Source organism: Pagrus major, chromosome 7 (genome assembly GCF_040436345.1).
Source record: "Pagrus major chromosome 7, Pma_NU_1.0".
In the NCBI taxonomy this organism is placed as follows: domain Eukaryota; kingdom Metazoa; phylum Chordata; class Actinopteri; order Spariformes; family Sparidae; genus Pagrus; species Pagrus major.
This window is the reverse complement of record NC_133221.1, coordinates 23,027,391-23,054,892: the sequence shown is the minus strand read 5'-3', so window position 1 is coordinate 23,054,892 and position 27,502 is coordinate 23,027,391. Positions and strand designations below refer to the sequence as shown.

Here is a 27,502-nt window from a genome sequence, read left to right as displayed (position 1 = left end):
TCCGCATTCGGCTTCGAGATTTTAGGATCTTCAGTTATTCCTGAGAATTAAACAGATTCCTATTTTTTGTGGCATTCTATATATTGTAAGTAATTTATGTTGTGTTTTCATAGTCTCAACAGTATTCCAGTATTAACCCAGTTAGGATGCTGCTTTAGCCCAAGTAAGGAAATATTCTGCGTTTGAGGTTTCACAACATTTAGTCACACATTCGGCAGTCTGTTTTACAATGTATGCCAAAGATGTACCCTTGCGAAAGAACACATCACTCTATACAGTATATCTTCCATTGTTTTGTCATTTACAAGCGTGTGTTGCCACTATCTCATTCTTGGCAAACATGCTTCCTGTGTGGCCGTTTTCCAAGTGCTGTGTCTTTCCTCCGGGCAACCATCTTTGAGCTCCATCTCCCAGTTGAATTTACTCTTGTATATATGTGTTTACAAAGGAGGCTTGGAGCTGTGTTTTTGAATAATGTGAATGGAGTATAGAAAGGATAGTAGAAAAATGATGGCAGCACAGGGGTAAAAATACTGGAGGGAAACTGAGATGTTGTAATGTGGAGATGGTGGCCTTATTTATCACGCTATGCTCAGGAGCATGAAAATGAATGGGATAGTTCTATAAGAAAAACATGTACACAGCGTACAAATAAGCCTATTTAGGATAAGATAAATGGTTGCATCATTGCAGTTATGCAAATATAGTCAGTGATTTGATTCAAACATTTATCAGCACTATATCAGGCCACCAGATCTTTTTAAATTAAACAATGCTTGGTTACTCAACATGGTAGCTGTAAGTAGATAAACTTGCCACCTGCAGATCTTGTTTGTCAGTGTTTCCTAACCTAGCAATGTGAGATAAGAGTGAATTGGCTACGGTTTTAGGACTACTAGGTTACCTAGCATTGCTTTTTTATCATTTTCTACACTTGCACAAGAAAAGCTTGTGAAAACAGGTTCAATTTGTCCTCTGCTGTGGAGTTGGCTGCAACAGTCTTAATCATGGTCAGACTGACAGAATGAGAAAACACATGCCATGAATTTATCTCTGTCACACTCCTGGTTGCTTTTTTTTTTCCAAATTCAGCGTTTAGATCTCTACCGCTCTGAAGCACCGTCCACCACATCTTTGTGTCTAATCCATCGGTCTGTCGTTATATGTCAGCCATCACTCGCTCATCCTGTTTGCTCTGAACCTACTCTCTTGTCCTCTCAATCCCCCTGTCTCTCTCGCTCTGCATGTGTTGGTCTCGTTGTACAGGCACAATCTCATTAGACAAGATGGCTTAGAGAGAGAAAGGGTTATAAGGGCGGTTTAGCTGAACCGTATTTGGCACAGTAAGAAAGAGAGAATTAACAGGGGGGACAAGTGTAGAGAAAGACGGAGAACATGAATGAGACGAGACTGAATGAGAGGGCAAGTAGCAGGTTAGAGCCAGCATTAAAATGCCAGCCAAATACAGTTAATTTCTGACTTGGACTGCCTGGTTTGTCTACCCTTTTTAGCCACCTTGGCAGACAGGATGTAGATATCACTAAGAGGTACCCCAGAAAATACGTTTGTCTTGTTACTGTGAAAAGTGGCTGTTTTTGGAATCCTTCTTACCTGCCTCGATACCAGCCAGTCACTCCAGCCAACTGGACTTAACCATGTCCTTAAGTGTCTGTAGAGCAAAACATGACCATGCATTGGATTTCTGTGCGAAAAGAAATGTGATTTATCAATTCCAATTTAGCGCTGTAGTTTCTAGAAATGCAGCCTTGTGAAGCAGATTGAATCACAGCTCTTCAGATTATGAGTCAGGATGGAGAGACGGATTGCATCAAGGTGACAATGGCCTAGTTCTGGTGTAGTACATAATGATTTACCTTTTAAAAAGAGGTGTTTCAAATTTGTCAGATCATCTGCGCAGATGTTTGTCTTGGGGTTATAATAAGGGCATTTTATTATATGGACTCCATTAAAAGAAGGTACAAAAATGTTCAATTTAGTGTCAGTTATTGCCCTTACAATATGTGGAAATGTGTGTCTCCTAATATATTACATGGGCAATGGTGATTTATTTTTTGCACTCTTTTGTCACCTGTTCAGAGTAACCTTAGACCAGGGTTATGAATGTACTTTGACTGTGCTAGGTGAACAAAAGTGTTCCCTAGCCTCCAGCTCGTGCGAGTTTTAGAAAAGGGATGATGGTTTGGTTTTCTGCCAAATTGGCTGTTAGAGCAGACAGCTGAACAGACAAAGAGCAGCGTGTCGCTCACACCCTGCCTCAGATATCATTCTGACTTGTCAACTGAACAGTCGAGCACACATGTGAAAATGGGGTATGTTTTATAAATTCTGCACCGATGCTGTAAGTTCTTTGTTGCGTTTACACAACACCAAACTAGTATACATGGTTAAGGCCACATGGAAGATCGAATATGGCCTATTTATTTTCATCAAAAGTTGTTGAAATTTGTTCCAAAGTTTTTCAGATATCTTGTTAATACACACAGACGTAACATAATTGGAAATGTGACCTCCTTGTTGGAGGAAATGAGAGGTTCCACTCCTTCTCCTATGTTATATAATGTGGACCCTCACTGGGCTAGAGATGGCACGTAAAATGGTCTTGTCTTCCAGTAGCAGTTTTTGATGAATCCCAACACCCCCCCAAAACAAAACAAAAAAGATGTATTTACAATACTGTGTAGATTCTGGGTTTAACATGGTGGTACTAAAGTGGCACAGCCATGGTCACTATAGAAACCACTGACATTGAAACTGCTCTCAGCCAATCTCAGCTGGAAGTGACTGATGGGCAGTGGCCTCGCTTCATCATGATTCAGATAAAGAAACTTGGGAGGTCACCAGTAGTTCACAGTCCTCAGTTCTTTAACTAGTACCTTTTATCAGTGTATTTGCATAGCCTTGATATGACAGACTTTTATACCGCTGTCTTTGTGTTGCAGTTCTGATAATGTGTGTTTGTGTAACCCTCTTATTATTTATCTTCTAAGGGCAGCTGCACTGTCAGTGAGGGATAAAGTTGTCATTGAAAGCGAGAGAGGGATAAAAAAATAGCAAGAGAGACAGAGCACAAACTGTTACTCTTTGCCCCAGCTGTTTAGGTTGTTTATGTATAATTGTATATTTTATAAACCACATTTCTTCCTGTGCTAGCCTGTGTTACTAAAGACCTAATTGGCATGACATTGCATGACAAGTTTGGCCTGCTCACCAGACTCAAGTACCTGGTCAAATGTTACTGTTTTGTCTTTTTTATGGCTGCAGTCTGATTTAAGGTAAGCATACAAGTGTGCATTCGTAGTTTCCATGGCACGGGAAGTAGTACCCATGTAGATCTAAGTCAAATTGTATTGCATTGAATGACCTAACTCTAAACATAGGCTTGAGAATGTGGAGGTTTGGAGCTCTTTTGTGACTGTAAATGGTCACGTAATGGGAGACCAGATTGTCCTTGTTTACGTTACACCCCAGTGGTTTGATGAGAGTATGTTGCGCTCTCCTACCCGCAGGCTGGCCACTAATGTTATTCTGCAGTTTGACATTTTACAACCGCACAGGACCTCTGGCTGATATTGTACTGTACTTGTGTGTTAATGCCATTCAGTTTCTAACCCGCGCGTTAGTAAACTTTTTAACCCAGGGAGCCAAAATGAATAAATTGAGTGTCATCCTCAGGATATGAAAACATGTCACTGTTCTTGTCATGTGGAGACTTGATGCTTTAAACCCAGATGTTGTTGCCTGAGTTGTTGTAATTGTAAATGTCTTAGAGCTTGCCTTCCCAGGCTGCTGGCCTACTACTGGTCCATGTAATGTCTCCAGGATCTCATCTCTTAAACTGTGTGTCAAGACGCCAAATAATTACAGCCCATCTCTTGTGGGTTCTCCTTATGGCAAAAGAGGCAATATGTTTTCATGAGAAAAGCTCCAAGGGGTATAGTGAAATTATTTGTTGGGGTTGACACTGTAAATGTTGCAGAAAACCTGCAGCATCTAGTTTCGTAAAGTCATTGTCAGATATGGTCAGAAAACAGATTCCTTTCTCCCACATTCTGCAATGTCACATTCTACAGGTCACAGGTAACACTCCTCAGGTTCTGCAGGTTTACGATTATGCAGGCTGTTACTGATAACGTGGTGGACTTTGTGAGCAGAAGTTGAGTAAAAATGTGCTTGCAACACATGCCAACCTCATGTAGTAATGCTTTAATGCATTCAGAGTATTTTTTTAAGTTTTTAAACTGTATCTTAATATTATATTATTATATTATATTACATTATATTACATTAATATTTTCATTCATATTCCTAAGCAGTGGCACAAGTTCACATTACACTGCACTATTTTGATATAAGCACAAAGCAAAAATCATTAATGACCAGTTCCTGCTAGTTCTCTGAACAACTGTCTCTTCCAATCTGCTCACTGGTTCCCCTTGAGAAAAGAAGTCTGGGAAAGGCAACCCATAAACAATCTACAGTCAGTTATTTAGGTTGGTCTCTTCAAAAGTCTTAGGTCATCGCTGCTACTGTTGCACGTTGCATCAGTTTTAAACAAATTACTTGTTGCATTTACCGGAGTTTTCTGAGAGCTGGTATACAGTTTTACAGTTTTCCTCCTTATCAACACCAAAGTCATACTTACATGTTAGCTGTCGTAAATGATGGGCGATTTTATTTTATTTCATTTATTTTCTCACATTATTGAATATCAAGCACAGGAAACAGTCTGAAATTCTACATTGCTTCAGTATTACGTCATATGGCTGTGTTATCATTGGATGAGAAAATGCCCTAGTCTCTCAATAAGCTTCTGAACCAATGAATTGTGACCTTACTTGGGTCAGTCTCAGAGCAGCATGTCCCCTTTAGGAAAGTGGAACGGTCAGCTCAGGAATTAACAGGCTAAGTAACCACTAGTGAATTAAGTTGACATTGAAAGCTTTTTTGTGTCGCTTTCATGCAGCATAGCTTGTCTCTATACCCTCTCTTATATGTTTGGTGTGTCCAGTAATTGAAAAATATCACACTCATACTATTTATAAAACAGTCATTTCTGCTTTTTTCACTGCAACTTCTGCTGGCCTGTGTGGGGAATGCATAGTATTAACACTACCAGGGTCATGGGGGGATTTCCATGGACACTAAATAAGTACTTTCTCATGGCGCACTAAGATACTTTGACAAAGCCTGTGCTTAATGGCGTACATGTGCGTGTGTGTAGTTCCATTACTGCTGCTATCAAAGCATAAAACAGTAGCTGCTGGGCTGATAATGTGTGGGCTGTACAACCTGTGGAATTTCTGTTTGGAAATTGTTATAACGTAACTTTTTTTACTTTTATTAATCCTGCTTGGTCAGATTTGTTTGTGTTAGTATACTATTATTATTATTGTGTGTTTGGGACACACAGACCATGTACTAAGCAGTGTGTTAAGAAAGGTATGGCCACAAACAAACGTAAGCAGCACAGGCATTCTGTAAATTAATCAGTTGATGATACCAGAAAAGTTGATTGTGGTTTCTTTCCTTAGTTAAGTAAATAGCCATTAAGCTACTGCAACATCCTCTTTTCATTGAGCCTCAGTTAAATTCTGTTTTTTTATTGTAAAATAAAACAAAACAAAACACTGTTTTGTACAGGGGTTGCCAGTACTGCTAGTACCACTGGGAATCAACACCTGAATCAACAGCTCTATGCAGCTGACGCACTTAAAAAAATGTTGTTCTGTGTAACTAAATAGCAAGTTATTAACACATTATCCAGAGCAAATTAATAAGTTTAATTTTTCAGTCATCTGCTACCTAGCAACTTATGTATTTATTGATGGGTTACAGGGGGAGTTTGGTTACTTCAGATGCTTTGATCATAGTATTACTTATACGTGATAATTGGCACATAGTCTCTGCTGAGGCTGTCACCCTCAGCTTGTGACATGCTAAAGATTAGACCTTGATAAACCAAGGAAAGGTCATCAGGTCAAGTCAGGCTTAATGGGGTTAAGAGGCATCAACCAACCTGGAGCTGCTGGGAAAGGGTTAACAGCAATGCAGCTATGAGCAGGACATGGCTACTTCCTTTTAAGGGCTTAAGTCCTCTGAAGTGAGCAATAGACTGAGAGAGAGAGAGAGAGAGAGAGAGGAAAGAGAGGGGGAGATACTGGGAAAGGGACAGACTCGGATATGGGGCAAGGGAAGACAGAGAATGTGAGAGAGATGGAGACCAAGAGGGAAATGGATAGAGTTGGATAATAGAAAAGGTAAAGAGAGTGAGAAGGGAGCTGCATGATGGGAAACAGGGAAGAGCGTGAGAATAATGGTGGAAGCTTGATGACTTAGGAAGCGAGCGGTAAAGGCTGTGAGAGAGGAGCAAGAATGAAACGGAAAAGCTTACAACAAACAAGAAAGCAAACACAACAGTTAAAAAAAAAAAAATAGAGGAAAGGGAGAAATGTGAAAAGTGAGCTGCTGCAAGAGAATGAGTGAGAGAAAAATTTACAACTGTTTTTGTGTTGGAAAAACTTTGTTTGACAGGGAAATGCAGCATGGTGAAAAGGAGAGAAAGAAAAGACAAAAAATTGTTCGGGTGAAAAATTTGACAAAAAAGTGCTCTATTAGAGAGAAGACGTATTTAAGTAATCAAATGGACCCCTGCTCTATATCTGTTACAGAGGAAACCCCAAGCGTGTATTTTTTGTGATTGAGGTATATGTGAAGTGCAGATATTATTTGTGTGTAAATATTTGTATATTTATATATCCTCTTCTCCGGTGTTGCTGATATCTTGTAACCTCGTATCTTTGTTTGTTTTTAACTTCTGTGTAGTAAATTCAACATTCAAACAAGTTCTCTCAGCCATAAATCACAGAGCTGAGAAACCGTAAATTGGTACAAGCTTGCAAATGTATAACTCATGTATGCTCTCAGCATGTTTATGCGCCAAATATCATGCTTGGATTCTGCTTACGGGTTCAGCCATACATGTTTACGTTTGTGTGTCACAGAAAGAGTGAAAGAACTTCTATTAATTTAAGTGATAAAATATGACCGGGAATGTAAGGTCCACACTAACTTAATAACATGTTAACCTGTTTTACTACTTGACGCTATCAGTTCACCCTGTTAACCGTCAATAAACCAGAAAAAGGTGTTCCTATGGGAGATGTACTGTAATAAACTGTGAAATATCTGCATGTGTCAGAAAGCATCTTTGCTGATAACACAGCCTAATCAGATTGTCCCAAGGCCATACAGTCCACCAAAAGCCAAATGTTAAAACTGAGTTCATTCACAAGGGCTGAAGTCCTGGCCTCTAGAATTTCTCTTAATGGATGCGTAACTGACGGCTTTCTAAATCAGTTGCTTTTCCCAATCATTGCCCTTCACAGTAAAACACAGGACACATCCGTCCTGTCTGTTTTCACTGCAACTCTGCATCAGGATATAAGAATTATTACTTCAAAAGAAGCATTAAAACTATATTTGACTTAATGATGGTTACAAGTGTGCCGAACCGTGCTACGAATCACAGAACAACTACGTTATGCAAGAGAGCATGAGCACAAATACAGTCCCACAAGTTTCCTTTCCCATTTGCAGGTAAAGTTTCGAAGCCCCAAAAATGGTATTAGGTACAGTCCTAACCTCGACTCACTCAGTACTTTATTGCCTCTACTTTAACCAGAATTCTCATACTCATTTTAGCCTCTTGGTTCTTGAAATGTTGTTTCTTTAAATCCATCAAATTTCCAAACAGTCCAGATTTCTGATTTATGGGTCTTTTTATGAGTCATTCGTCACCGTACATACAGAACCTTTTGCTCATTTTACTTGTCATCCTCCAGCTACAGAACAACACAGGTTTCAAACCTACAGTATTTGGAAAATTAGTTGCTGATCAGCTTTACAACATTTGATATGAACTTGTAAACCAACTTAGTCAGTATAACCACACAGGAGCTCCACTGAACTTGGTGCCTTGCTTTTAAGCAGTCTCAAAGGTAGTTGCCATAATGTTTCATAATGGTAAGAATAATGTCAGAAACTCGCTCTCTGTAACCTCTATTCTACCGCCAGACACATTAAAATGTATTATTTCTCAACAGTCGACTCCATTCATGTCATCTATTTTTCCAGCTGACTCTCATGTGATACAAACAGCCACCGGCGTGAAAACAGCCAGTACTGATGACACACATTAACTCCATGTTTGTATGACAAAGGAGAATTCCACTGTAAAATATGATCCTATTGGTGTTATCCAAAATACAGTTTTAATATTCAGTATTTTGAATTTATGCTCAATCCATTTTGTAAGGCCCCAGTTTGCTGGAGGCAATAATTGATGTGTTTTTTCACACTTATAATTTGCCTCTGGTGTGACGCACCACAGCTGGCAGACATGACACATCAGCAGTCCTGATACCTGCATTGCACTACATATTTTACCTGAAATGACACAAAGGATGTCATTATTATGTTAATGTTTATTATCAACTGTCTGCTCCCTCTCTTTGGACACCAGCTACATCAGAGCGGTCAAAGTATGTCTCTGACTTGACATTTGTGCAGTAGTTAAATTGTCAGCAGATCCTGAAACCATAGGAAGACGTTTACGTGATGGCTCCAGAACTTAACTGTCGGGTTGATTTGCAATTCTATGTGTTGCTTATTGTACACTTCATTAATGGGAGCTATTTAAGACACTGGCAGATTAAATCTAAATGACACCCAAACTAATTTTCATTCTGGACATCAAATCTAAGTGAAAATCAGTTTAAGTTAAAAATCATGTATATTTCAGTGATAATTAGCTTATACTAAACACAATGACCCATATAACAGTGTAGTCTCTAACAGTAACTTTTAGAGGTACACTTTGAATGTTTCTGCTAAATTGCTTCACTTGTGGTGGGCTGCCACGCCTACATTTTCATTCCAAAACATAGATCAAATACATGTCAAATACATAAATACAATATATGTCAATATAATAATACTAATTTTGTCCATATTGCCCACACCCTAAATCATTTGAAATACATTTAAAATCTGTTTTGCGCTTGACAGCCGTTTTAAAGAAAGCAGTAATAGATTGTAGTGGTATTGTGTGTGTCTGTGAATCAGGCTGTGTGTGTATTAGTGTACCTCCTCTGCTGTCTGTGCCTCTGCTTTTTATTATGCGGCTCACCACATACACTGCAAGTTTGCAGCCTGCATGCATAATTGTGCAATTGTGTGCAAATTTGTATAACTTGTAATGTATTGCAGACATTATGTGCTTTTTGATTAGATTCCCACATTAGCCTGGTATTGTAGTGCAAGCTGTAGAGCCTGCAGTCAGTGCTGCTGAGCTCAGCACTTCAGCAGGCATCGACTGCTGACATATAGAGGCAGACTACATATATCTACTCTGCGGAGGAGGACGCGCAGGGATAGGATTTATGTTTGTTCCTCTCTGCACAGGTCTTGGGGAAAAATGAAATGGGGCTGGAGGCAAAAATAAGGAGAGAGACTTGGAAAGACCAGAGATATATTGATAACAGATCATGATGACTCAAAGTTGGGTGAAGATGAGATGGTGACCAGGTTGTTGGCAATACAAGCTCCTGAAGAGGATTAGCCACAGTTTCATCAATCATATCTCAGCTGTTTTCAAGGGAAATTATCAATAATGTGTTTTTTGTTCATAATGTTTATTTCACAGTCAGCCACTGTTTATTATAGTATAGGAAATGTTGCCCCGCTGCTCTGTATGAAGAAGCTGCACGTGTGCGTTTTGAAGGCATGATTCTGGAGGGATTTCTGGGTATACGTGGGTGTGCAGTAGGAGATTGGAGCTGATGTGCTTTATTGAGTCTGCTTTCAGCTTGCCAATTGTTGCACGTCTTCCACCTCCTGTGTATGTGTGTGTCTGTATGAGTTTGCACATGTACACATGTACTGTATGTATGTGTTCGGCTCTGCCTGCATTACGGTGCGCCAAAGTGCGTGATTAAGTCCCCCCTGTGAGTGCATGCCAGCAGAGGCTGACAATGACGTCTGAGGCTGCTGGTTCTGGAGGAGAGGCAACACGTGAGGGAAGCTCCCTGCTCCACATCTGACCCTGCTGTTATCAATCAGACCTTGAGAGGAGGAGAAATGGGGTGTGGGGGGGGTGATAAGCAGAGAGGAGAGAGGCAGAGAGGAAACAAAAAAAGAAAAAGAAATGGAGAGACAGAGTGGGAGGATAGAAGAGGAGGACCAGATGGCTGGGTCGTTGTTGAGGAAGAGGAATGTGGGGGAAAATAGGGAGATACTGTAGGTCAGAAGAGAAAAAGGGTAATGGGTGGAGGAAAGGTGAGAGATAATTGTATGACTGTGTTAATGTAACTTGATTAATTATTTAGTATAAAAAATGTATTCTGTGTTAATATTTTGTATAAGTACCAATAGTCATTTTTTTACGGTATTGTCACAATATTGATATGGAAGTATTTGGTAAAAAATAAAGTAGTATTATTGATATTTCATTTTGTTGTCCAGTCCTGGCATTTATGACATGCTTTTGAAGAGATTTCAAAATATCAATATATATTTTGTATCGCCATATAGCCTAAAATATATATATTTTAAGGCATAGGTATAAAATCAGAATCTTAACATTGTGCTTACTTGCGTGCTCAAACTTTAAAGTTTCTCAGTAAATAACAGCTGCCACTGTGCCCTCGACTTTGTCTGACAATCAGAGAAACATGGAAGAACAATAAATGACTGGAAAACTTGTCAGCCCTCTGTGCCTGAAATGGGCACAAATTGGCCATTTAGGTGACAAACATGTCACTGAGTCAGCCACTGAAGCATTAGGAGAGTGCCTCCACTCCTCACAGGCTTCTGGTTTAGGATATTTGCCATCTAAAATGAATTAATCTCACAAGAGTGTCGGTGTGTGTATTGAAACTTGAGAAATAGGAAGTCAAACAGCTTGATCTTCTCCATTTAATGCAACGAATGAATAGGCAGGCACCATTCATAGTCTACATGACTATTTTCAGTGATGGGCTGAAAGACCGCCAACAGCACACCCATCCTCAAACACGATCCAGCTCCTGTCACTAGTTTATTCTGCCAAATTCATCCGGTCCAATAGATTAAAGGCTCCAAATGGTGGTTGACTCACAGCCAAAGTGGCTAATGTAATGGACAGACTTGTCCTTTTTAAAGCACACATTTTCCCTGTGTTTTTGCTGTTTCTATTCAAGGAAACAGTGGTAAGAGGGAAACCAGGAGGTGTGAACAGCAACAGGTGGGCGGACAAATAACAGACCTGTCCAAACTTAGTTTACGTCACCAATTTTCCTTTAACTCCCCCAGTTAAAAGCCAGCTGTTACTTCCACAGTTTAGGTTAGGGTTCATTTAATCCTTACCAACTGTGTCGCGGGATCTGTCTTTTTTTCATTTATTTGTCTTCATCTGTTCCCCTCTGTCTCATCCATCTTATCAGTCGAACTTCTCTGGAGCCGTTTAGGGACAAAAGATTAGCAAAATGTGAAATATTGAAATTTAAAGTGAATGAGGCGGAGTGGCCACATTGAAGTTCTGCCCTCCAGCTAACTGGCTGATGTATTGACGGACCATGCAGACAGACAGTCACACATTGAGAATGGCTGTAAGGAAAATCAATGGAAAACACCAGGCAAGGACAGACATATTGCTCCCTTTTTCCCTTCTTCATTTATTCACTCAGTGGGCTCTGTCTCAATGATTATCTATCCTTCTCTTCTTTTGTAATTGTTTCTCTACAAGGTTTTCCGAATCACCAGTCATCACATGCTATAATCATCCTCTTATCCTCTTATCCTTTTTATCCGCCTCTTTCAGTATTTATACACATAACAAATCTGTAGCTAGTTTGCTGTCTGTCCATCTTTCTTTCCCCTTTTTCTTTATATCTCTCTTTTCTCTTTGTGTATCCACAGGCATGTAAACTACCTTACTACTCATCACTGCCATCATATTGGCATGTCTTTTTTTCTCCTCTATTTTTCTCACTGTTTCCTTTTTATTCCTTTAATCACACCACACAATAAATTTCTCCACGTCACCCCTTCTGGTCTGTCATTTTGTATATCCCCCTCTGGTTCTCCCTCTGTCCTCCCCTCTCTCTTTTTCTCTCCCCCTCTATCTCTCTCTTCTCTCCATCTGTTAATGTTGTTATGGCAGTGAGTGGGAGTATAGGGAGGGATGGAGAGAGATAGAAAGAGAACGTGAGAGGAGGTGGTGGTGGGGGGGGGGGGGGGGAATCTACCACTTGGATAGAGGAGAAGGGGGGTGGATGGAGGAGGGAGGGGGAAGGGGGTAGAGTTGTTATGGTGATGAGATCTTCTTTGTGTTAGGTTGCTAAGGCAACTTCAGGCGTACACTTGATACAGCCACCATCACCATCACCACCACCCCCAATCCCCCCTAGCCACATGACTGTAGGGAGAGCACTTCACACATTGCACACTCAGACTAGCACACCCACACATTGAAACACACAAATGCACGTGCACGCACACACACTTTTTTTTATTATGTCCACCTGCTCTTGACAGACAAAACTGCATTTTATGTGACTGTTGGAGACAATGTATGATTCATTTTCAAATCAACCGAACCACCGATACTGAACACGTGTTGATCAACCTTCTGCTTTTGGTTTAAAATGGACAAGAACAACAAACTCGCTAGTGTTCATCCTATTCTCCTGACTTTTTTGACACCCCACAAACTTCAGGCTTATGTGTTCAGTTGATTTACTAGTTGTATAATATTTGCTTAGGTAGAGTTTGAGAGCTCACAAACTGTAAGGTAACCTGAGTCTTGAGTCCAAACAGTAAATGTTGAACCAAAGCAAGAATATCCACACGTATAAACAAAGAGGAGCGACACGACAAATAAGTGTTCCCTTGCATGACCTGCTTTGTTTGCGTCTATTGGTAGCTCTTCAATTGTGTGTGTGTGCGCTTTCATTGGTCTTTGTACCTCTTTACTGCAGTACCTGCAGCGATCTGACCTGTTCACGAGTTTGATTTGGATCAAAACAAATCATTTGAAGCAGTTTGGAATGTGTCCTCCTGGTAGGTGGTACTGTTGCAGATGACAGAGTTTCGGAGTGAAGGGGGTTGTGCTCAAGAAAACAAAAGTAAAGGAGGGTAAAAATGAGGTCACTGAAATGATGATTCTCATTTTTTTCAGGTGGTGCTATCATAATTTCTGTGAATAGACCTTTTTAAAGGATGCTTTTGGTGGGGCATGTTTCATTCCATTAATCACAAATTGTGTATACTTTAAAAAGACTTCACTAGTGAAGGAGGAGGGTTTATGTCTAAATTCGGTCCATGGGGAATCGGCATCAGGGAGTAGATTATTGATGATCAATGAGTCAAGTGATGTTAAAGGATGTTGCTGTATGTTTTAGGACAAATGACTCATTCATTTTTCTATGTTAATATCAGCTGTTTCCATATATATCTGAATGCCTTAATTGTGCTGAACTTGAATCAAACAAGAGATAATTAGCTGCTTGCTAAAGCTAAAGCCTACCACCTTTTTTATTATTTTTTCTATCCATACTCAATGGACTGTACTTATTTTTGTAGTTATGTGTGCCAGGGACAGGGAGGTCAGAGGTCAAGGTCCAGAGTTGTTATTTAGTTATTTAGTTGTGGCACCACATAGCTCAGATGGGCATTAGGTCATGGGAGCGAAGCTGTATCAAAATAGCATATTTGATTGTTGTTTGGGAAGAAGCCTGAGATCAGTTAAAGACATAAACTGTCATTACAAATAAAAGCAGAGGTGTTTCTGTAATAACTGCTCTTGTCATTTCTTTTGTAATTGTTGTTGTTCATTCATATTGACATTACATATTCATTACATCCTGAAATAAGTAAACAACACAACGTCACCCTAGAAAATACAGTTTGAGTAGCATCTTGCAGCTGAGCATGATGGCCTGCAGTGTAAACATGATGGTAATGTACTGTGTTAAGAGTTAACATCCTAACTGCACCAGGATTGAACAAGAGGCTGGTATCTGTTAAATACTGCTATCGGAGCGTCAACTCTCATCTTGGTCATAAACTGATGAAGACAAAAAAATATATCAGGAAATACACCACAGTCTCTATTTTGTTATTTTGTTACAGTCCCCAACAGCAACTATAAAAGACTGATCTATCTCTTGAGGTTAAGGAGATAAAGTAAGAAAAAAGACTGAGATGCAAAAGAGAAGATGACGGGAGGGAGAGGAGTCATGAAGCTCTGGGAGCAATACGGGGGAGGAAGGTCTGTTCCTTTGAGACAACTGAGGGGGCGACGTATACAATAAATGACAGAGAGGAGGGAGCTAGAGAAACTGAGAATAGTGTGGAACTCATGGGAGTGCATTACTATGACTGTATTCCTTTTGTAGGAAGAAGAATTCACGATGACGAAGAATTAAATCTAAACATGTTTGATGTTAAGTGGCTTGTGACGTTATTCAAGGCATCTGTTTATTACTGTCCTCACTATGAATAATTTTTCAACGTTTTTTTTGTTATTTTTAAGAACAGTCACATTGTGATTGTAATAGCCTGAAGGATTTCTGGTACCACTGTCACAGGGTTTGGTATACCCTGCAGGTACTTGGATGGGGATTAAGTAAATGAAGAGACAAAGACTCGCAGGTCAAAGAGTTGACTCGGTTGCTACTCGTTTCCTACACCACTTTGGCTGTGGATGGTAGGTTTGTCTGCCAGTCTTGTTGGCAGGCATTCAAACATGGTTCCGAGATTGTTTCCATCCTGAAAAAAAGTCCAAGAGTCGAAAAGTAAGGATCTCAAAGATCTGCCCTGAGACATATGAATAAAAATGTTACGGCTGCATATATGGATCTTTTAAGACGATACCTGTAACGATAAGTACCTGCCTTTCATGTCTGATATCGATAAGATAACTGATAATTTAACATTTTTGTAGTGTTTATTGGTAGATCACAAACCAACTTTTAAGGTACAAACAGCCACCTACTGTATCTGAGTTTATAAATGTGCTTATTAAGTCAGTGAAAGTAATTTGGCTTCATGTTATTGGCTCTATTTATCAGCTACAATTTCACAGATACCTATAAATACCTGATAATATGAATTTCTCAGTATCAGGCTGATAATTTATTGATCTGATATATATCGTGCATCCCTAGAAAATATTTAGCGAGCGAGCAGAGCCTTTGTGAGTAGAGACGAGAGTTAAGCAAAGTGAAGGAGAAACTAATATGTAAGCAATATACTTTTTGGATTAATTGAAGTGTCTCTTGTAGCTGCACACGTAACACATTTGTCTTTGTCTCAAATATTGGTCTTGTGTCAGTCTCATATAGACTGCAATTCACTATGTACTTCCAGCACATCCGGCACCCAGTGTGGACAGGATTAGAATGGATCCTCTTCCTGTTTCCTGTTTCAACTAATGTTCATTAACGTTACCAATCCAGTCTTCTAAGACACAGAGAGATGACATGCCACTGCTGTGTAGAGCCATTCCAACACACTGACATTTATGAGCTTGTTTAACTGAGCCATGGTTTTACTTTGTTTTGATTGGTTGATGGTCAGAATGTGCTGTGGCTGGCAAGGAAATCTCTATCTGCCCAGAGTCCATTTAGCTGGTGTTTGATACTTCTTGCGTTATAACTCACTGTGACTCTGTGTTTAAACAACATTAAAGCCTCAGATGCAGGCACAATGAGAATTCACATAGGTAAAGCAGATGCCAAACGAGTCTAAATGTCCAGCATGTATGTGAGAGTTAACACATGCGTACAAATGGACTAGAAATGCAGAAGTCACTCTTACTGCATTTTTTCTTTGTGCTGTAAAAAACAAACAACAAGTTACGACACTGATGTAGATAATTTCCTAAAAAGAGACAAACTTTGTATGTAAAAATTTCCCTTGCAAATGCTATAAATGTCAGTACGGCAGTGGCTGAGACCATGCTTGATCTGTGTTGAGTGATGGTAAGAGTGATCTCCACGGAGAGTAGAGTGTTAAACTCTGTCCATCTCCCCAGGTGACCGGGGGGAAAGTGGTGTGTGTGTGTGAGTTTCCCCCAGGCTCCCGTCTTCACAGTCTAGATCTAATGGGCTCTGACAGGATGGTAATAAGGTAGCAATGGACACACACTGTGCGTCTGTGTATATGTGTGTGGCAGCAGTGAGCTGTGTCCATGCCAGCTAGTAACAGCCCAGCCTTAGAAAGCAGGTGTTTAGGACTCTGACCTCACCCTCTGTGTGCGTAATTTATAACACCCTGTTACACACATTCACAAGGTCAAGGTGCCCCTATACATGCACACAAATGCTGCGCAAGGCCAAATTGCAGACATGCACTGTGTCGACTATGCAGCCACACATAATGTGCACACACATACACAGCCCTTTTGTTTCTCCCTCATGCACACAGTTCGTACTCTCTTGACTTGCCACTTTATTAGTCCTGATGCATATTCATATCCAGCAGTGTCTTTCCAGGCTCCCACTACTCTGATGAATACTGTCTAGTGTCAAGTACACAGCGCTGAAATCATGACCAGAAATTAAACTCGATTACGGCTGCTGTTTAGACATTTCCAGGAAACATCCTCTGCCTTGCACAGGATGTTTTTCCTGTGTTTGGCTTTGATGTTGTTAGAAACATAGGTTGTAGCCAGGCTGTGCCATCATCATAATCTAGGAAATGTGGCTTAAAGATAATGCTTTATTACAGAATGAGACTCCCACCATTTTTAAAAAAAAAAAAAAAAAAAAGGCTGAAACCATGAAATGAATAAACTATTTACAGGGTCTGCTTTTAGATACATACGACCTACCACCCTCAGTATTTCACTAGCAAACTAAATCAGGTGAGGCAGAACCCCCCTTGGGTCTCCCCGGCCTCTGCGTGTAGCAGGCAACAGGCTGGTGTCTTGGCCTATAGTCCTGGGGCAAAGCTGCTGCCAGGGAAAGGAAGTGGGTTTACTCTGCATTTGTCTGGCTAAGCAGAAGAAAAATGAGTGAAAGGAATTTTTAACAGCAAAGGACTGGTTACCCACTAACCTTGAGAATAAAAATGCAATGCATGCGCAAGAAACATTTGCATTGGGTGGTGTTAATTTTACCTTTTTAATACTTAGATTTGGGTTAGGCTGTTAATCGGCTTAATATCCTGCTTGCAAACATCCCCGTATACATGGAATATTCTGTAAATTTCCATAGAACCATTACTGTCATAACAGGATGATACATTTAGCGTCTCTCACCTGTTGTATGTATGTCACATAATCTCACTCTTCTGGCCTAGTGTAAGAGGCACTTGGCATTCTCATGGGCCAACACTTAGAGAGTATTATCTCGAACAAATGTGAGTATTAATGTGATAAATACGCACACACACGTTTGCATTCAGAACAAGCTGAACAGTGTGATTAGCAATGGTCTTTTGTTAGGAAATATTACATTTTTCAATTACAGGTTCTGACCTAGATGCAAGGGCACACAGCAGGCCTCAGTAATGACAGGCTTTTAACGAAGAGGCATCATACATTCAACAGTATTTTACTTTATTTTTATATATTTGTAATAATATTAATCTCTCTGGCCAGAGATCTCCAAGGGGGTCAGAGATCAGGGTCGCCACTCAATAGCGGTAAGCCTCATGTTTTTCTTTAGGAAACACGCAGGTGCCTATTGTTGAGAGTCTTTGAATGCTCAATCTTAAAGCTGAAAGACATCAGATGTGCCATCCTGGTGGCACAGGAACGTAAACAGTGTCCCAACAGCATCTGTGCATCCAAAAAGTGCTTTGTAGCAGCTGGCTACGCTTGCACAGACAAGTCTGCTTGTTGAGTTTAAACGTAAACAACCTCTTTGTCATTTGTAATGAACAAAGAAACACAGTTATCACAAATACTGATAGGGTTACTGTCAATATTTGGGGAAAGAAACGTGTTGCTGGTTCAGACAGCCTAATTGATTATATGTAATGGGAGCTGTTGGAACATAACTGTCATTACCCTTTCAACCTTTCTGTTTCCGAATACATTATTCCATATAAATATTTTACTTGTAAACATGTAACTACGAGGGCTTTTATTAAGGTATTTGTTAATCCTCTCATATCTGTCTGGCTTCAGGCAGTCACTGTGCCGCTATTGCTGCTCAGTTTGATCACGTTTTGTTTTATTAGATTTAAATTGGAAGTCATGAAAAAATTATACTGCCATTTGTTCAGGGGAAAGTGTGTGTGTGTGTGTGTGTGAGAGAGAGACTGATGTCAATGCCTGAGGCTGTAACTGCTCACAAAAGCATTCATGTGTATAAAGAAAATATAAACTTACAATACTGAAAATACCTTTTTTTCCCTTTCTCAATTCATCTCCTCTCTCACATCTTCTCTCCCGGTTACGCTCTATCTCTCTCTATGTTTTTCTTCACGTCCGCCTGTATCTGTGAGCGTGTCCTACTTTCTATCTCTTCACCTCTTGTTGCCTTTATCTGTTTGACTGTCTGTGTCTTTCTTTATTTCTCCAATGCTGACTGTCAGTCTGACTCACTGTCTGCCTTTTCCTTTTCTAAACCCCCTTCTTTCACTTCAGTTATTGTTATGAAGAGCCTGTTTAGAGCAGATAATGTAAATTAGGTTTTGAAAGCAATCATAAAATCATATTAAATGTCATTATGAAAAAACAATGATGTTAATTTCACCTCTCTTTTTCTCTCTCTCTCTCTCTCCACAGCTCCACCACCCAGCAGATTCAACAGGAGAGTGTCAGGTAAGATGTGTGTGTGCATGTTTGTGTGTGTTTGACGTCATGTCCCTTAAGTGTAAACCACACCAGGGACAACATTGCATACATCACCGTCTAAGTGGCCCACCAGCAGCTTGTGTGTGCGTTATTGTGTGTGTCATGTGCGCTGAGGCTAAGTGGTCGACTGAGTTGTGTCTGTCTCTGTCACTGATGTCAAACACTGTTCAGGCAGTGTTTTCATAATGAGAGCATTTGCGTATGTCAAGCATGTAAAACAGTGTTAGAAGCATCACTGCGGTGTGTTTTGGGTTTTGTGTGTGTTGCTGTCTGTGGTTTGTGTATATGGTGCTCTTGTTTTCTCACGCTTGCTCTTACCCGTCTAGTGTTTACATATGAGTAATTGAATGTCGTCAGCCGTTACAGAGCACTGCACTTTGATTAGGTTCAGGGCGTGTCTGCTGATGTTTATCTTTACTGCTGTCCTACTGTCACTGTTGACCCTGCTGTCTATACCGCAGCGCCATAAAGATTTATTGTGGAGGATGTTCATTTGTGCAAGTCGTCAACTTTGTTGTACTTGTTGTTTTATAGCTGTAACATGTAGTTGTGTAGAGTTGTTATGATGTGGTTAACAAAGTAGTTTGAAGTTTCTTGTTAACAAAATGTTGTGTGATACAAGTAGGCCCTCTTTGTAGTGGTAATGTTGTAAGACATAATGATCCTTTTTGAGCCCTGAAGAGAAAGTGTGTTAATACGACAACAGAGATGGAGCGTCACTGTGATCCTCATCATGTTTCCCAAAGATCTTCCGACAAAAAGCCTGTTTCAGTTATTTTGAAAAAGATTCCCATTTGTAGTGTGTGAGTTGTACAAAGTTGTTTTCTTTTGCAGGTGTTTTGTATGTGTGGTGTTTTCTCAGAAAGAGACACTTGAACTTCTACCAGGAAAGGAAGGCTCATTAGATCCACCTCTTTATCACCATAATATTCTATTAACAAAAGAGTGGAAAATGCTTTGTGTGGTGTCCCATTTAGTTTGGTGTGTTTTAGATTTCTAAAGATTATTGGTTAAATGTGCAGGACAAGGTGTCACATTAGCCAGGTTTTCATCCAAATATGGTACAAATATTAAACGAATCTAGAAAAAATCGTCAAAAGAACATGCAAATTAATATGTTTCTATGCGCTACCATTATGTGATTATTAGGGATCGATTAATGAAAATGAACAGTTAGATAGAAATCCAACCAATGACACACTTTCAATGCAGTTACCCTTAAACATTGTAATGTCAGCCGACAAGTTCTATAATTTATATTGTCTTTTGAGAGACTTATCATTTTTAATTTTTGTGACACTAAGAGTAGTGTTCATTCAACTTTATGCTTATCCATATCCGTTTGTACATGAGGTTGCAGATATTATTAACACATTTCAATGTACCATACAATACACAGACACAGACAGCCAATTAAATGGTATTCTCAACCAAAAGCAGTACTAAAGCAGTACTTTTAAAGAGAGGCTGAGAAGTTTTATTGGCCACTCTGGATTAAAGTTTTACGCCCGTTTCACCTTTGACCACTGCACCACTGATGGGTGTGGTTGGTTGTCGTCACAAGTGTGCTTTGTTGCACAGTGATGTCACAGGGTCAAAGAGTACACCTGTACATCACTGTGGCAGGATGAGAGGTGACGCATCTGGTGGTCAGCAAAAAACAAGATCTTTTATGGTGTGTCAAGTTTATCTTTGTTTACGTAATGCAGGGCTATAATGAATTACATAAGATTGTCCAGGTGTTTCTGTTTCCTGTTCACGGTATCTATAATAGAGTGTGACGAGGGAACTATTTGCATGTTGTACAGCCTTCAGTGACCATTAAAACCAACACCAACGGTGTCATAGAAAAAATTGTCTCTTATATTGCATGAAGTTATTCAAGGTAGAGAAATCTGTGTATCCACAGAATATCAAAAATCAGACCAACTTTACTCCTGGAACGTACACACATACTTTGTTCACAGCTAATAGAATATATTTGTACTAAAAAGGACTAACTGGATTTATAGGTTAAGGGAAAGTGTTTGTTCCCAAAAAAGCAGCTGCAAATAATAACTGCAAATTGCTCCTGGAAATCATTCAAATTTGCATGATATCTTAAAACATCAGCTTATTTTTAGGAGCATCTTTTTCACTGCTCTTGTGGTGTTGTGACCCAGTAGCACAGCTGAAATCACTACGCCTTAAAGTGTTGCCAACATTACACAGGATGGTGGTTTAAACATTTCCATGTCCTGTCCAGGTCCTATCTTAAGGTTGTGTTAAGCTAAACTTGAGATGTTTCTTGAGAAGGTAATGCAGGACTGATTAATCATTGATGGACACACGTAGAGGAAAAATCTGTTTTACAATCCTTATCTTGAGACATGCACACTACATTCAGGCAGTAAGATATCATCAGTGTTACTGGGAATCAGTGTTTTCTCACATGTGAAACATGAGCCCACAATCACAACTCTTTTTTTTTTTTTTTTTTTTTGTGGCTGAAAGCAGTGTGGAAATGATGACTTAATTATATTTGCATTAGATTTGACCACACTGCCCTGTTACAAGTGAACTCAGGCTTGTAAACAAAAACATGCTTTTGGCTGCTGTTTTGATATCCTGTCATCCCGCCAGGGAGAGATAGATATTTTGGCAGCGCGGAGGAAGCAAATCTGATTCCTGTAACTTAAGCTAAGCATGATGGACCTGCCTCTCTGCCTTATCTGATTTTCAATTCACACCAGTGAAGAGCTAAATATTTACACTAACATCTGTGTTTTCATACTTTTTAAACCCTTGTGTGGGTTTTGGGGTCGTATCTTGTTGTTGGTTGAGATTATGTTCTTACTCCTAATTAACAGCATCACATTCTGCTTGGCAGAGCACTGACGCCAACATTAACTGCTTTTTACTCTGTTCATTGTATTTACCTGCCCGATCGAGCTGAAACTAAAGCAGTAAACACGTTGACACTCCACAGGTCACACGGCTCCAAACATGATTGGTATGAATGCTGAGAGATAAGACGTTACACTCATGACAGCGCACGCACACATGCGCGCACACACACACTTAGAAACCACCATGCGTTTTGTGATAAATGTCATGTGAGAAGTGGAGTGTGTCTCTGCAGAGTTGGAAGAAACACAGATACATAGTGACAATTTAAAAATGACCTTGTCAGTGTTTGTCATCCAGTGTGGGGAAACATGTTGCTGTGCATGTGTCATTTCCTCACTTCTGGGCTCCTTCAGTGGCCTGCAGTAATGATGTCCTCTCTTCCCTTCTACTGCAGGCTATCGTTTTGTGTTATACAATATCTCCCTCTCTGCTTGTGTGTGTTTGTGTAACGTCTCACCTTTCCCTGTACGCTGTGTGTGAGTGTGTGTAGAAATATTTGACCAAGATGAAGTGAATACAGTGTCTGTGTTAGCGTCTTTGTGGTTTTCTGTCCTGCTTGTGTTTGTGTTGAAATCATAACATGAGTCTCCTTTTACATCTTGTGTCCAGATGAGTCAAGATGTTATTTAACTGTCACATCTCAACATACCTTTAGGTTGTTCGCCACTATGATGGATATGTGTTGTGTAGAATCTGCAGAAATGTGATTATTTACAAAACAATAACAAAATATAATCTTGATTGTAAAATCATTACCGACTGTGATCCCACAGCCATGCCTGCATATTTTGCAAGTTACAGGGGGACAAAAAAACCTTAGTCATACAGTGACATGGAAATGAATGTCAGTCTGTCCTTCAAGAAGAACAATGAACATTTTATATTACTTGTTCCCTATCCACAAGTAAAGTGGCAGTATGTACGGAGCTGCCTGCAACCTGTTGGCTGGCTTATTTTATTCTTTTTAAAGGTTATTTGTAGTTATTGGTAGACATTACACTTTCTGAACCTGTCTATAGAATACTTTCTTACTTGATTATTTGCTCTGTTAATAATAACAGTGTAATCACACCATACATGTTAACACAGTATGTAAAATGAGTTTACATGTCTTCCCTCCAGTGTGTGCGGAGGCGTTCAACCCAGACGAGGATGACGAGGACACGGAGCCCAGAGTGGTTCACCCAAAAACAGATGAACAGCGTTGCAGACTGCAGGAGGCCTGCAGAGACATCCTACTCTTTAAAACACTAGACCAGGTAAATGAAACATAGAGGAGGAGATGTGTACACAAAACAATCAGAGAGCTAGGGTTAGAGAATCATAATGTTGATTTCAATTACTTTTTGGTTAATTTCCCAGCCCTATCATGCAATATGCATTACATGCTTTGAGGGTTCCTTTAGAGCAGCCGTTTAATGCACTACATTATACAGAAGGTGCTTCTAATTAGAGGCTGACCGATTAGTCGGTTTGAATGATTAATTGGTATGGCCCATTAACGTTTTTCAGTGTAGACTAAAAGACTAATGTTACATCAGAGGTATTTTTTCCATGAAGTAATTCTCCACTCCGAGAAAAAACTTCCATGCATTACACTGGAGATTAAAAAAAAAAAAAAAATAAGCAACTGGTCCTGGGGCAGGTCAGATGATCAATTTGTAAAAAAGGAAAGAAAAAAAACAGCTGAAGAACTGTCCACGAACATGAAGTCCAGAGAAAATGGACAAAGAAGTACTTGTTAAACATCTTTGCATGTCTGCTTTGTATCATTAATCAATACAATCTATTCTCTGCTCAGTCATAAATGTTACAGTGGTTTGAGTATGTGTTTTTGTTGCCGTATTAAAACTTCTCAGCTTAAACCCTCCTATATTTGGGCATAAGTAGATTGCCTCACCTGTTTTTTTTTCCTCCAAAAAAATCGCATGTCTGTGTGATGTCACTATAGCTGATTTATCCAAGTTTGTTTTGGCTGGGAAGATGCCTTTCAAATCAATTTGTTATTTTTTCATTGTAAACCATGCAGCACTTGGCATCTGCTATGATAAATCTATGAGATTATGATGAACTCAAACCCCAGAGACAACAGTATTGTCCTGGAATTGCATATCCTGATAAAACATGGAGAAATTGTCATGATATGAAACAAAATGTCCTCTGTTCTTTCTGCTGAGCACTTTCTCACAGTGCCCCCACTGGGATAATTCAATTTAATCTCATCTCCCTTCTGGAGCAGCTCTCACATGAGCTAGATGCCATTTTGGGCAGCTGGTTTAACTCCATAGCAAGTTTTCACTGTTGCTCCATGTTTCTTCACCTCATCTGTGTCTGACGTCCTTCTTCTAATCCCCCCCATCCAGGAGCAGTTCTCAGAGGTGCTGGACGCCATGTTTGAGTTAAGGGTTCAGCCCCAGGAGCACGTCATCGACCAGGGAGACGATGGAGACAACTTCTACGTCATAGAGAGGTAGGGACATGTAGTAATTCACTTTATACAATCATGTGTTTGACAAAGTGGTGGACATCGTTCCATCATTGCTTGTGAACAGCTGAGCTTTTCCAGGATGCCCTTTCCAAACCCCTTCATGACACGATCACCTGTTACCAATGAACCTGTTTACCTGTAGAATGATCCAAACAAGAGTTTTTGGAGCACCCAATGTGTTTGAAACATGTTGCTTGCATCAAACAGATATTTGCAAAAAACAATTAATTTAGGATGAGGTAAAACATTAAATATATTGTTTTTGTACTGTTTTCAATTGAGTATATGACAAAAAGGAATAGCAAATTATCACACTGATTTATTTATGTATTACACAGCGTCCCAACTTTTTTTGGAATCGTTGGGCTCGCAGGGTTGTTCAAAACATTTGTTTTGTCATTGTGAGGAATAGATATAAATGGAGAGAAATAAACATTCAGCAAACAATTACAGCCTCAAAAACACAATGTCGAGAACAATTCCAAAGCATATGTTTCTTAATGAAAGGACTGTTTAAATGCAATAAATAACAATGGTGTAAACGACAAAAAATCTCAAAGATTTACAACAGTGCGGCCATTTTGCTGGTCTTTCCAGTTGTGTTTAAGTTGTTTATGATTATGGTGGTTCATATGTGTGTGTCCATGTATACAGTACCTGTGAAGGCTGTGTGTAATTTTCCTACCATGTTGCTGATGTAAACTGCTGCTGTGTACACTAGCCTTCACAGGACAGCCTTTGTTGCCCAGGCTGGAATACAGCATTCGGTTGTAGGAACATTTATATGTTTCTCCTCATTATACTTGTGATGAATATGTGGTGAATAACACTTTTTGACTGCAAAACTATGATTATGCATCAAGCTGCAGGCGGTTTTCTTAATTGCTGTAATAATGTTCCCAGGTTCTTGTCATGTAAAGAGGTGAAATGAAAACATTGTAGGTTGAATTGATTGTTTTTTTCAATCATGGAGGCTACTTTGATCATCCATGAAACTGCACTGCACTATCATTTCACAGTCACTTGACTAACCTAAGTGATTACTTAGCATAGGTTTTTAACCTCTGCCACCAGTGAGAGAACAGACCTGCCAGTGTTTGGCTGGAGGCTGCTCATTGTTTATCCCACCCTGGGCTCTATTCATTCTTGGCATGGCACATATCAGTTCAGCACAGCGGTTTGGTTCCACTTGTTGTGTGCTATCTTTCTATCTGCATACACACTTTCTAACACAGCATGCTGCCTGTACAAGAGACATGCGATGACCTTTCAGAGCAGCACGCCTGCCTGGTCATATACTATCCCGGGGTTTTCCCTGGCCTGTAAAAGGCGTAGGTGGGAGCTAATGTCACCAGCAGGGTGTGGTGTGAGCATGGACACACACAGAGATGGAGGGATAAACACAAACCAAAAAACAAAAGCAGGAAAGAAAACAGGCCAGAGTAACACATTAAACTACATGTATACATCTCCACTGCCCCCCTGTTGGCATATCATAATGTTAGCTATTAACTTAAACAGACTTGGTTGTCAAAAATGCCACATCTTGACGATTTTATGTGGCGCGTGAAAGCACTGCCGCCCTGGCCTGTGTTGTGCTAAAACCTAAACAATCCAGTTCTGAAATCTTGAAGACAGGAAGTAACTGGAAAATACTCAGAAGCCCTTAGGGACGAGGAGTTAGTATTTGTTAGGAGGGATGACGTGTTTGATGTGAGAGGAAGTTAATTTGTTTATACATTAATGTTCCATCAAAGTCATCATCGTCATCTAATCATAATAAAGGATGAATGACCTAGTCGTAATTCTCTATATTAGTTTTGAAAATAATAAGCAGCTCAGTCTTGCATTTGTCATTTTATCTTTAGTCCCTACATCTTTCCAATAGCACTAAAACATCCCAGTTGTTTACAAATTTGATACTGAGTTGTTGTGTCTTCTATCTATAAGTTTTTAAGAGGCCTGAGGCTAAAGTGTACAACTCACTTTCTAATCGTTAACCAGCAAGTCAATTTTGGAACAAAACCTCAAAATTCTGGCAACTTAAACAAAAAACTTCTTCAGGGTATTCATCGATCATGGCTGAGTCGCCTGTTTTCCAAGAAGTAAAAATGGTTATTAAAAGAGTCTTGGCTCTTTCTTCTACAGCTGTCTTCTTGGCTCAAGCAGATTTGTGAAATGTATCAATGATCACAGCTTTCACACCTGCTTGGTTTCTTTATTAAAGCGCTAGCCGCACAGTATTTAAAACAGTGCCTCTCTCAGCTGTGCTCACAAAGGTAGGCGACGACACAAGTGATCATCGTCCCCATCGTCATGGTAATCCAAATGAAGTTAATACTCCAGCAGCGACAAGGGTTTTAGCCCCACTACACAGCCAATGGGAGGACAGGCTACCTTTATGAAATGACTGGTTAATCCTGCAGAGCAACAACGCTGCAAATTACCTACGCCGGGTTTAATCCTCATACAGAGAGAGTAGAGGGAGGGAGGGAGGGAGGGAGGGAGGGAGGGGGAGATGGAGCTGCTCTGCTGAAGTATTACTATCTGCCAGAAACCTAAAAACCATGACCAAACATTTTATGATACTGTACATGAAGATATACAACAGTATTCACAGAGATGCAAAATATCTTTCACCATTACATATTGTCACAATTTAGCACTTTTCAGTCAACTTGGAGCACAACTGTACACACTAGTGCACCCACACAAACGCAGTTAATGGTTTGACCCTGGACCCTCCTAGTTGGCTACTCCATATCTTTGTGCGAAGCCCTTGCTACAGAAAATCTGAGATTAGATGTTTAGTTAAACCAGTCAGTAGGTCAGTAAACAAGACTCTGCCCCCCTCTAAAGTTTGTCTCAACTAAATCAGTCATTCTAGAATATGGATTTATGTGATTTTTCTCTCTCAACGTTTGCCTTTTTTTTCTCTTTCCATAACTCTCTGTCCCTCTCTTCTCTCTCTCTCTCTGCAGGGGTGTGTTTGACATAGTGGTAAAGGGAACATGCGTGGGTCAGTATAACAATAAGGGCAGCTTCGGGGAGCTGGCACTCATGTACAACACACCACGCGCCGCCACCATCGTCGCCACCCAGGAGGGGGCATTATGGGGACTGGTAAGAACATACAAATAGACAAACACACCAGGGTCATATGTAGATTTTAAAATCATCATGAGTTAAATATAAGATCAGTTTTCTGTCAAAGTAAACGATTGCTTAATTATCTGGAGTTTGTCCTCAATTATCTA

At 39.9% G+C, this 27,502-nt stretch overlaps 1 protein-coding gene across 2 annotated transcripts in view; it reads left to right on the top strand.

Moving 5' to 3' along the window:
- Nucleotides 1–27,502, top strand: part of prkar2aa (protein kinase, cAMP-dependent, regulatory, type II, alpha A) — a 43,955-nt gene that overhangs the window by 10,092 nt on the left and 6,361 nt on the right. For both annotated transcript variants that reach the window (XM_073470972.1, XM_073470973.1), the window contains exons 3-6: nt 18,800–18,835; nt 22,880–23,016; nt 24,121–24,227; nt 27,227–27,368. In XM_073470972.1, coding sequence (XP_073327073.1) covers nt 18,800–18,835; nt 22,880–23,016; nt 24,121–24,227; nt 27,227–27,368 — 422 coding nt within the window. The remainder of the gene's footprint in view (nt 1–18,799; nt 18,836–22,879; nt 23,017–24,120; nt 24,228–27,226; nt 27,369–27,502) is intronic.